The sequence below is a fragment of the Colletotrichum gloeosporioides genome (genome assembly GCF_011800055.1).
Source record: "Colletotrichum gloeosporioides strain Lc1 chromosome Unknown consensus_84, whole genome shotgun sequence".
NCBI lineage: Eukaryota > Fungi > Ascomycota > Sordariomycetes > Glomerellales > Glomerellaceae > Colletotrichum > Colletotrichum gloeosporioides.
Window position 1 is genome coordinate 319,705 of NW_025544729.1, and position 11,667 is coordinate 331,371.

Sequence of the window (11,667 nt, forward strand, 5' to 3'; positions counted from 1 at the left end):
GAGCAGGGGGTGCGACTGGGCGAGGGTACGACGAGTTGGTGTTGGACAAACAGAGTTCCATTGGCCAAACGGAAGCTGCTAAAGCACGAGACAACAGAAGCTCTTACTTTTAGCAACTGGCAGAAGAGAACGAACTGTGAGATGCCACAAGTCTCGTCCCGTGAAATGAGAGACCACAGTGCAGCCCGTGCAGCAAGCACCGCACCTCACCTCTCCTCACCTCAGCGTCCCTGTTGAGGGAGCGGAGGGTGAGGTGCATGTCGGATGGCTTGGGAGGCTGGAACAGGGGAGACCCTGAAGCGGCACCATGATGACGGGGGCGGTTCCAGGATGGGGGTGCCTTCCTCCACTCCTCATCCGCCGACAATGTGAAAGGACGTGGAAGGAGGAAAGGAGGCGGCAGGAACGCGGCTGCTTCGACTGGCGGGATCAATGGGAAGGTGGGGCCACATTCGGCAAGCAGGGGCACCCGGTACGTACCGTCCTCACGGTTACGGATACCTACCCTTGTGTAGAGGGTGCGAAGGGGCCAGGGTTCAGGGTTCAGGGCGAGAAGGCGTCCTGCGATGCCCTGTGGACTCGAACTGGGGCTTGTTGGGCGGGTCCATGGATCGGCGCAGGCAATGGAACTGGGAAGTCGGAATGAAACATCCAATCGGCAGCAGGGGATCTAGAGCTCTCCTCGCTGTTTGTTCACCCCATCATCACTGCTCCTTCCCGTCAGCTACCCGTTTTCCTTTCATCGCTTCTTTGAGCCCATTCGCCTGTTACGTACTACGGACGGTCCCTGAACATATCCTACCTTACTGATGAACAACAGCAGCAGCAATACCACGCTGTCAGTCAGGGGTCCCGTTGTGTGAGCCCTTGCAAGTCCAGGGCGAGCCGCCTGGAATCGTCTCTCTTTTCTCTTGTCACCGGAGCTTTGACATTTGCAAACAGTCGCCGTTCGAAGCTCTCCAGAAAACGGGCAAATTGAGCCCTTTTGGGAGGCGGCACAAATTTCGCATAGGTTTCATCCTGCAGCCCCTCTTCTGCGCCGCCCGCCGAGGTCACAGGTGCTGCTGAAGACGTGTGAACGGATCCCACAGTTACGCCGCCAATCCAACTTTATCTCGAATCATTTACCTCTAGCCGGAACCTTGCGCCATACTACCCAGTCAGCACCTCCACTACCGCAAATCCAGCCGCTAACGCGACCACTTCCAGTTTCCAAGCGTTTAGCCGAAATCTCCCTCTCTTGCCCTCGAATCCCGGCTTGCCGCGTCTCCCACCGCGAGGAAATGTTACGGAGATTACTCAACATCTGTATCCTAGAATACGAGCCTCCGCGAGAGCCACCGCTGTTGGAAATGCACGGCCGCGTCTCCAGGTTGCCAGACCCAAGTCTGGAACCGGATTCTACACACTACCACTTAGAACTACAACCTTGCGCTCCATCATACTTGTCATGGATCGATCGCGTATCCGGGATACTTCCTGGTCTTGGTGGTTTACCGCCAGTTCGTGAGGGCAAAAAGGCAAATACAGCTCGGACGCTGTCTAACGTTACATAGCACGAACTCCGGGCAAAGTCATAATCCTCACTCACACCGCATCTGGAGCTTAGTCGATCCATCTGCTTCGGTTACGCACCTGACGACGCGAACGCGTTCATCTCTGATTCACCTGGCACCCTCAGCCAGTCACTCGTCTTACACGCCATCGCAGACATTGCTTTTCTCGGGCTGTCAGACCCTGGAAACACGTCTTTCGCAAGAAAGGGATCTGCCCTTGTACACTAGCGTCTCTCCACTTTCCAGCTGGGCGGGCGATCGATCGTCCAGAATCCACAACTGACGCCTTTTTACTTGCCCTGTGCCCTTTGATCGCCGGCAAGGAAGTCGTTGAAAGCCCCCTTCCGCTCAGCGTCTTGCGGATCCTCCATCGCCCACGTCGTCAATCGCAGCCCTTTGATCCAGTTTCTGCGGCAACACGATTTCGTCACCCAAGAGGGCGGTGAAGGGATTGAAACGGACTAAACGCCTTCTTTGTTGTACGACAGCCCAAGTCGTCGAGATGGAGGCCTTCGTTACACCGTTTTCTTCGACCCGAACCACGCGAGGTCGCCCTAGTCTCTTTTGTTTCCCCCAACACGTTTCCTTCACGGCGGTTTGCGTCGCCTTACAGGACATGTTCTTTGTGTTCTCCATTTCTGCATGAAAATTGTCCGGCGGCTCTACGACCACACGAGACGCACAGGCACCTGTTGTGTTCGCAGACGCTCACCGCCGTCGCCCGTTGGTACCTGCTTTCGACGCCCAGTCTCCATCAGGAATTACATGCAAACGCACTCAAAATGTGCGCTTACGTCCTCAAACCGAAAGCAGTGTGGCTGTAAACGTTCCTGCTGTGTTCGTTAGGCGGCCGAAGCATGGCATCGCGGCGGTGGGAAGGGTCTGGATCCCCAGCTTGCCCGTGCGGTCCAATAGGCGAGAAGCGGTGCTTGCTCTCCAACGTCCGTGGACGAATTTCGCGGCAGCCGAGACCCATCAACTGATGTTTGGCAAGCTTCACCTGTAGTCAGAGATGTCTGTTCACGCTGTCAGAAACACGAACGAGCAACCTTCCCAAGCTCGTTGCAGGAAAGCACCCCACTTCTGTCACTACCTCGCCCCTATTTTGTGTTCACCGAACGACAGGCTCAAGAGCAACTGCAGCATCCCGAATTCTGGCTAGGATGCCCTTGAAAGAGCAATTCAGGCGGCCTACCGGTGAAGGTCTTTTGCAGAAAACTATTGCGAACTAACTTCTAGAGCCTGGGGGCCACGGGTGCTCGCACTGATGGGTTGAACCATCAACGCCACTCATTTCTCATTATTAGGGGCTTGAACTCATCCAACCTATCGGACAGCCACGTTCTCTAGAGTGGCACATGCGTCTCCTGTAGCTCTTGTTCAATACTGAAGTTGGACGCCTTTGCGGATGACCGAAAGCGTGGCTACGGCAGCGGGCCGTGGGACTTGGTGCGAAGCCGGCCTTCCCCGGGGAAAGGAGCTTGAAAAATCGAAGCCCTTATCAGTGGACTGAAGCAACAACTGACTGAGAGTTCCGACGATCTCCATATCAGCAGATTCGGCCAGACGCTGGCGACTAGGCCCAGAAACAGGGACAATCTCCAACAGGAACTTGAGACCTTCTCCTTGCTGGCTTGGACTGCTGCAATTACATCAATTGGTGATCTTAGCAAGCCATCAGTCCGGCTTTGGGTCAATAACAAGCTCGGCCCGAGACACGGCACTTACACGTGTCGAGAGTCACATCTCAACATCTCAGCAGGTATACATCGTCACGCAATCATGCTCTCAACATGCGATGAAGGGCTTCCATCACGTCATTGACTCAGCAAACGCTCAATCATCTTCCATCAAGGCAGCCAGCTCAGCCTCCTCCTCAGCCGTCATCAGGCCCTCCTGCTTTTCCTCCATCTTTTCCTTTCCTTCTGCCGCGGCCTGGATTTCCTCCACAACGTCGTCCAGACCCTTCCTGTCAAGCGGCCATGTCCGCAGCGTGCAGTCGATACCAACACTGCACAGGACGTCCTGCCTTCCCGGCGACGGGTCTCTCAGCACGACCAAGTCCGTGATCTCGTCAAAGTGCGCGTCGATGGAGGCGTATAGCTTCCCCGACGTCCGGTCCCAGACCTTGATGACCTGGCTGATGCCGCCCGTGACAACCCACTCGTCTGTCAACGCGATGGCCCTGACAAAGTCGCCGTGCTCGAATGCGTCTTCGGCCGTGAAACTCTTCTCTCTCAGAAGACACTTGGCCGTACCGTCCGCGCTCGCCGTCCACAGGTCCACCTCGTCGCCCGTGACGTCAAAAACGACTTTGTAGACGCTCGTCTCGTGCTCCTCAATCGTAAGCTTGTCCTCGGCGCCCTTGACTTCGGTAGGTTGTTGCGAGGCGCCGTCGACGGCGACCTTCCACCGGCGGATGTGCGGGTCGCTGCTCGCGCTCACAATCACCAACTCCTCCTTCGTGCTTAGGACCGGGTCGACGGCGAGGGACTGCAGCGACATCATGCTCGCCCCGGACGCCGAGTCCTGGAGCGTGTGCAGCTTGCGCCCGGCCTCCACGTCCCACACGATAATTTTCTTGTCGGCCCCGCCGCTGACCAGGACGTGCTTGTCCCCGATCTTGCCGGTGACGACAGCCTTGACGAAGTCGGAGTGTCCGTCATAGCGGCGGAGGGGCTTGCGGGTGGCAACGTCCCATGACCACACCGCCTTGTCCCAGCTTCCGGCAAAGAGAATGGAGTTGTCCTGTCCGCCGATGGCGAGGCACGTCACGGGCACAGAGGGACCGGTGTACTTTGCGGTGGTGGTTCGTGACTGCCCCTGGTTAGTTTTTCGCGTGTTCTCAAGATGTGGTCGTGACTTGGGATGCCACTAAGGCGAGGAACGTACTTCGGTATCAACGCGGGAGACCCTGCCGCCAGACTCGGCCGTGTAGACCGAGTTCGCCTTCTTGGGATCCGGGATCACGGCCAGGACCTTGGAGGCCATGCGGAGTGGGTTACCAAACGTGTTTTCCTCCTTCTGGGCACGCTGCTGGCGCTTGGCCTGCTGGGTGCTATGTTCTTTTTAGAAAACGGTTCTTTTCTTGTCAAGGCGGATGTGGCACTTACTCCGTCTCGAAGAAATGTTCCTGGTTTGACGACTCCATCTTGGGTATTTCACTCCTTTTTCACTGGTGACTGATAATACTCAAAGGATGAGCCACGACTTGGACGTTTGGTGAGATGCGTTCCTCCCAAGATCGCAGGAAAATATGACAGGGACTGGAAATCAGCAAGCAGAAGCCGATTTTCGATGCCTGATTGATACAAGTCCAGACCGCCCGATCCCACTCACGGTCTGTATTTCTCATCAATTCGGATGCCTGCGATGTATTTCTGTGGACGTCAAGCGTTTGTCCAGCTGGCACCAGACGGCCCCGATTGGCAGAGTACGTACTGCTTGATGGCGGGGGTTCCATTGGGCCCCTGTCAGTTGCTAAATTGATTTCGCGCCGGGAACGCGTTCAGACGCGACTTTCTTCAATGCCGCCGTCCCACCACCGTCACCACCATCGCCGAAACCTCGAGCGACCATCTTGAACCGATACTTGAAGGAAGACCACGAAAAATTACCCTACCCCACGAAACCCTCCAAAATCTCAAGGCCAACAAAAATCAACGAATGCACTCCAATTGAGAAACCACACACACTATGTCCTCCTCCGTCGCCCCAAAACCGCGGCCCCGGCCGGCGCACACCTCGGGCACAACCCGCCTGGCCTACACGCCGTCGGGCGCGCGCCTCGTCACCGTCGGCTCGAACAACACGATCCGCCTCTACCGCACCCACCACGACGGCGAGCCCTACAACATTGACGAGTGCCCCGAGCAGAACTGCGCCGTCGCCGCCGCGGACGACTTCTTCGTCGTCGGCTCCGAGGACGGCACCGTCAGCCTCTACAGCGTCGAGAACACCTCCTTCGAGCGCTATCTCGTCCGCACGTCGCTCCCCGTGCGGGATATCGCGCTGTCGCCGGATGGCAAGTGGTGCGCCGTCGCGAGCGACGAGCTGACGGTCAAGGTCGTCGACACGCAGGACAACTCGCAGATCCGCACGCTCAAGGAGCACGGCCGGCCGACGAAGCATCTGGCCTTCGACCCCAAGGGCGGCATGCTCGCGCTGGCGTGTACGGACGGGGTCATCTACGTGTACTCCCTGACGGCGGACACGCCGGAGCTGATTCGCAAGGTGGACGGCGTCCTCGGGCCGCTGGAGTCTGACTCGGAGAACTCGGCCAAGATTGCGTGGCACCCTGACGGGAGGGCTTTTGCGGTGCCCACGCCGATGCACGATGTGCAGGTGGTGTCCAAGAACGACTGGGAGAAGCAGAGGACGTTTCCGAACGGCCACCTGGGCGACATCACGGCGATTGCGTGGTCGCCGAACGGTGCCATGCTGGCCACGGCGGGCAAGGATGGCAAGCTCCTCATCTGGGAGACCAAGACGCAGAGCGTGATCCAAAAGTTCGACTACAGCAACGTCATCGACATTACGTGGCACCCAAAGGACAACCTGCTGTCCTTCACAACCTCGGACGGCGAGGTCTACATCTATCCCAACCTCATCACCGAGCAGTTTGCGGGCCTTTTGGCCCTGCCGCGCCAGCCTGCACCCTTCATCCACGACCCTCTTGCCGAGATCTCCAACAACGCCAGAAGGCCAGAGCCTAACGGCAAGGCGGGAATCCCCTCGCGACCGAGGCGTGACTCGCTCGGTAGCTTGGACTCGTTCCTGAACGGCGCAGATGGCTACGATGATGGGGATGATTTTGTCGTTGACGACGACGGCGCAGGCTACTCGACAGGGAAGAAGCGGCCTCACGAAGGCGGTGGCGACGGGGAGCGCGCAAATAAGCGCCGTATGATGGAGTCAACGCTCCACGAAGCCTTCCAGCCCGGCTCGACACCCTGGCGCGGCAACCGCAAGTATCTTTGCCTGAACCTGATCGGCGTCGTCTGGACCGTCGACCAGGACGGCCACAACACTGTCACGGTCGAGTTCTACGACCACGAGCTTCACCGTGACTTCCACTTCACAGACACCTACCTGTATGACAAGGCGTGTCTGACAGAGCATGGCGCACTATTTGCCTGCCCTCCGCGCGACGATACCCCCGCCACCATCTTCTACCGCCCGCACGAGACATGGACACAGCGGACCGACTGGCGCACCCAACTGCCGAAGGGTGAGGCCGTCGTCGCCATGTCCCTGAGCGACTCATTCATCACCGTCACCACAACGGCAAACTACGTCCGCATTTACACCCTCTTCGGCGTGCCGTACCGAGTGTACCGCCCCAAGAGCACCCCCATGGTCACCTGTGCCAGCTGGCGCGACTATGTCATCACAATGGGCAACGGCGCCGTCGGTGCAGACGGCAACGCCCGCCTCCTGTACACGATCGAGAACATCAAGCGGGACGAGATCTGTCAAAACGAAGACACGGTCGCACTACCCGATGGCGCGACGTTGCAGAGCGTCTTCTTCTCGGACAATGGCGTGAGTTGCAGCATGCTCAATACACACCCCGTTTTTGCTCCTTCGGATATACTGACAAACACCGACTCAGGATCCTTGCATTTATGACTCGACGGGAACGTTGCTCACCCTGCTGCACTGGAGGAAGCCGTCACGCGCTTGCTGGGTTCCCCTCCTCGACACAAAGCTTCTACCGCGCCTGGCATCTGGGCGCAAAACGGAGACGTACTGGCCCATTGCCGTGGCCGATAATAAGTTCCATTGTATTATCTTGAAGGGCGGGGATCAGTATCCTTACTTCCCCCGGCCCCTGCTTTCCGAGTTCGACTTCTCCGTGCCCATCAGCTCCGCCCCGCTTCCGGCGCCGGATGCAGACTCGGAAGAGCAGCAGGAGGACGACGAAGACGAGTCCCGCCGCGAGTCGCGCAAGCTCGAGCAGAAACTTCTCCTCTCAGGCGTGCAGACGGCCCAGCTGCGTGACCTCATCGACCACACCGACTCGACGCTCTCGCAGCGGGCCGGCCTGGCGCGCCTCGAGCTCGACTTTGACAAGACCCTGCTCCAGCTGCTGGCCATCGAATGCCGGGAGGGCGAGGAGCGGGGCATGCGCGCGCTCGAGCTGGTGGGTCTCATGCGCGATCGGACCGGCCGTATGATCGAGGCGGCGGGCAAGGTTGCGGAGCGGTACGGGCGGTCGATCCTGGGTGACAAGATCCGCGAGATCGGAGAGCGGAGGGTCAGCGGCATGGACCTCGACGACGAGCTTTAGACTTGTTCCGTCATCACACACCCCACGATTGGGAAGAGGTGGTAAGGACAACCCCCGTCGTCTCGGCTGCCGGGGACGGTGGGTTTCATGGTTGTTTGGATGGGAGACCTTCCCGTCTGTACATGTAGTATATCCCGCGGAAAGGTGAGAAGAAAAAGGTGTTTGGACGATGGCATGATAAGACAGCAAGTGGCCTGCGTTTGTCTTTCTGGGTGTTGCGCGTTAATGACTAGCTATTGGGCGCGCTGGCGTGGTTTGGGTCACCGTCGTGTTTCTTGTCATGTTTATAATGTGGGAAGACCAATAGAATGAATAATGTCAAGGAAGGATGTCGTTTGGCGGTGCAGGGACCTTCGCGGGTGCAGCGTCGTGCGGAGATCTCTCCGGTCGAAATCGAGTGCCACAATATGCGGCGCGGGAGTTGGTGTGTTGCGGTTCATCTCCAATACGATGGCTTTAAACGTTCCATGGGAGCACGAGCCCGAGGGACATCATGGCATCCATGCCTCGCGGACCTTCCGACAGCTTGTGTCCCTGCAAGGTGGTGAAGGTGGTGGTTGTCCTCTCCGGCCGTATGGGGAAGTCTTGAGCTTCCCAGCTTTTGACGGCATAACGTCTGACTTGGGCGGTTGCATGAGACCAAACACGCGCGAACCCGGATCCGACGCTCCTCCGTCAAAGTAAGTTGGGAGCTCCGAAGAGACCAAAGCGACTCAGCATCAATCGGGACATCTTGGCAGAGGGGGGCCAGCGTGTTCACAACGATGACATGAGATTCTTGTAATTTCCATCTGCGGACGTATCTCGGCCCTGCAGGTTTTGGAAGTGAAAGAGTGTCGTGTGGTCTCGTCTCGTGTCGATCACATTCGAGGTGCCTCGCCCTGGGCTCGGCCACCACTCCGGCCCCTGTTCAATGGAACCCCCTTGCCCATGGTCTTGTTCGGGAGACCCAGCCGAACTTTGACAACATCGGTTCCGGGGGTTACAGGCATCGCGGAAATGCCAGACGGAACAGGCGTCAAAGTTCCGCGGCCGCATGCTCCGGTCGATATAACACAAGAAAGATATAGAACCGCAGTCGGAGCTAGCCTGATGGCTCTGATTTCACGCAGCCGTGGAAGCAAATTCAAGGTTCTGGCGGGCACACCGCTGGTACCTTACGGAAAGTCGATGCCGCCCACATGCATGATTTGATTGCAATCTGCCCTCTGCGTGCTTCTTGCAGAACCGGTATGAGACGTTGGATCCCCGTGAGTCCGTTGCCTCGCTAGGCAGGGGGCGGAAGGATGAACAACCATATCCGGCATGCGACGTGGTGGGATCAAGATTTAGAGTTCAATCGAACGGGGTGGATCTTGCCAGTGACCTTCTACAAAGCCAAGTGTAGGTTGTTGAAAGGGCGTTTTGCGCCGTCAAAACCCATCTTATGCCTTGAACGGCGATAAGGCAAAGACCGAAGCACATGCGACGAATAGTGGTGGCTCGTCAGCGACAACAGACCGGACAGCGAGCCGGGCTTCAGGGTTCGATGCCACAAAGAATTATTCGAGAGCCAACAGGAGCCACTCAGGGGGAACCGAACTTCTAGAAGGTCGAGTCGTCAGCAGTCGAGGAATGTTACATGGCTAACGCCTCCTAGCAGAACACCAATAAGCGAGAGTTCGCCGGAGCAGGATCGCGTCGCATTGGAAGCGGATCAGGCAAAAGACTAGGAGGCGTCTTGAAAAAAGCCCATCGCAGGTTGAAGATTTTGTCGGATCGACAACGTCGATGTGCGCGATCCCAGTTGTTGTTGTGTTTCCCGTTCAATGGTACTTTTTTTTTTTTTTTTTTTTTTTTTTTTTTTCCCACACCACCCAAGCGAAGGTCCCCTTAAAAATCTGTAGCACTGGATTTCTGGTCATCGCACAAGGCCAGGGCGGTCCCGCTGAAACATTAAGACTGCGGTTCGCTCGCTCAGGCCGCCATCCACAACTTTCTTCGTTTGGGGTGAAGTCAAAATGCTCAATCAAGAGGATGCGAATGGCTCCTGAGAACGTGTTGGAGGCTGGACGGTCACGTACCACCATTCGTCGTGAGGGTAGTCCGACGTGACGCTCATTCCCCAGCATATTTCCGTTGACGTGTCCATACAGCGAAGTCGACGAAGGGGGTAGGGATGAGTATGCATCGACCAGCTGAAATACCACTCAGAACCTTGTCCTGGCGAGATGCAAATCTCAGAAGAAAAACCAAAACGAGGGGGGTAAATGGCAGGCTAGCAGCTGAATGAACGCCCCAGCAGGTGTCCGAAAAGGAAGGTATTCGCTGGCAGCCTTCGAGGCAATTTCTGAATGGTTTGATCGGCTCGGCCAATGCCAGCTCTCAGCATGTGATGTGAAGATTGCTTTTGCTAACTCGGTGGAACACGAGATGGTCGAATGCAGCGCGATGAACCACATGCCATGTGGAGCCCCTGCAAGAAGCCTTGTTGAAGGTTTTCTTGATCCCGACGCAAAAGACTCTCTCGCTGCAATGTTCGTTCTTGGCTATGGATGTTCTCATGATCCTCGAGATATGCAACCGACGTCGTTTGGCTCTGGCAAGACGAGCCAGAGAGTTTCTGCCAACATGTTCACAAGTCAGACTTGGGCATACTAAGTATGTCGTCGTCTTAACTCCGTCCAGGGGCAGGGATTGTAGGGGAAATTCAGGTCTCTGCTTGACGCTATGGCCGTCGGTCTAGGTTGGCCCTCGCCGGCCCGGTCCATAGGGAATAGCGAAGCTGAGTCTTTGCGCATCAAGACAAGTAGAGAACTAGGGTTGTTCCTGTCGCTAGGCGGCTCGTGTCAATTGACTTGTCTGCAGCCGGAAGTTGTCCACATCCGCAGTCCCTCTGCCCGGAAGCTTTCCCCAGAGCGCAGCCGTGGATCATGGTCGTTCCGGGCAAAGACGACGCGTCGGGGGAGCTCCTCGCGTCTGCACGTCAACCCTTCTCAGCACAACCTTGGGGGGTTCGAGAAGGCTTTCTTCCCGAGCACTTTCTTTCCGAGTGCAAGGGCCTATGGGTCGGCACATGTTTTCCAGCCGCTTGCTGCGCTTCCCCATGCCTGGTCTGATTCATCGATAATTGACCCTATCCACACCCGCGATTCATATTCCCTTCCAATGATGTTGTTTGCAAGAAATTTGTGCCTCTGCCAGCATCATGATCCTTTGGAGCAACGCAGTCGTTCACCTGGATCGGCCGCATCCAAAGTTCCCGCCAGCACGATAATCAGGGAGGGTAACAATGGCCATGGCCATGCCGATCTAACGGTTCCGCTCGTTCCTCTCTGTCTGCGGCTGGACGGGGCTGGACAGCTGCCACTTCTCTGTGCGGAGGCCTTGATATGAAAGCTGTGATGGCCCGAAGCGAGTGGATAGCGTTAAGAAGCGAAGCCGTTGAAACAGAAGCGCACCGTCTGGCCGGTTCAAATGTTCCGCCATTCCTGGACTGATTGCGGCCCTGCGTTAGCTCCCACAGGCAGCACTAGCCCAAACTCTGGTCTTAGATGATGGTCTCCTTCGAAGGGTGTGAATGCGGCCGCCACTGGCGAGTAGCAGAATCCGTCATCACGCCACGGCAAGACACAAGGACACAGAGAGGCTTGCGCAAAAGCCGCTCTGAAGCTCCTGCGTACCCAAGACCCAGGGTCGATTTGATGAGGACCTTCACTCCACATACCACATGCTGAACAGTTTCCAGTGCCGTAAAGCACAGACTTTGAAGCAAAGCCAGGTGCATGCGGTCTGCGGGCCATCCTCACTGCAAACCGCTGCTGATCGAGATTCCACGAA

General features: G+C 57.1%; 2 protein-coding genes across 2 annotated transcripts; one reads left to right on the plus strand and one right to left on the minus strand.

Moving 5' to 3' along the window:
- Nucleotides 1-3,392: 3,392 nt before the first annotated feature.
- Nucleotides 3,393-4,707, minus strand: GCG54_00002156 (Guanine nucleotide-binding protein subunit beta-like protein; the record flags this gene model as incomplete). The annotated part of the gene is made up of 3 exons (XM_045402252.1): nt 3,393-4,379; nt 4,449-4,614; nt 4,670-4,707. 3 exons carry the CDS (start codon nt 4,705-4,707, stop codon nt 3,393-3,395), a joined length of 1,191 nt encoding a protein of 396 aa, XP_045258614.1.
- A 545-nt stretch (nt 4,708-5,252) lies between these two features.
- GCG54_00002157 (Minichromosome loss protein 1) lies at nt 5,253-7,848 on the plus strand (the record flags this gene model as incomplete). Its single annotated transcript, XM_045402253.1, has 2 exons — nt 5,253-7,100; nt 7,171-7,848. 2 exons carry the CDS (start codon nt 5,253-5,255, stop codon nt 7,846-7,848), a joined length of 2,526 nt encoding a protein of 841 aa, XP_045258615.1.
- Nucleotides 7,849-11,667: the final 3,819 nt, after the last annotated feature.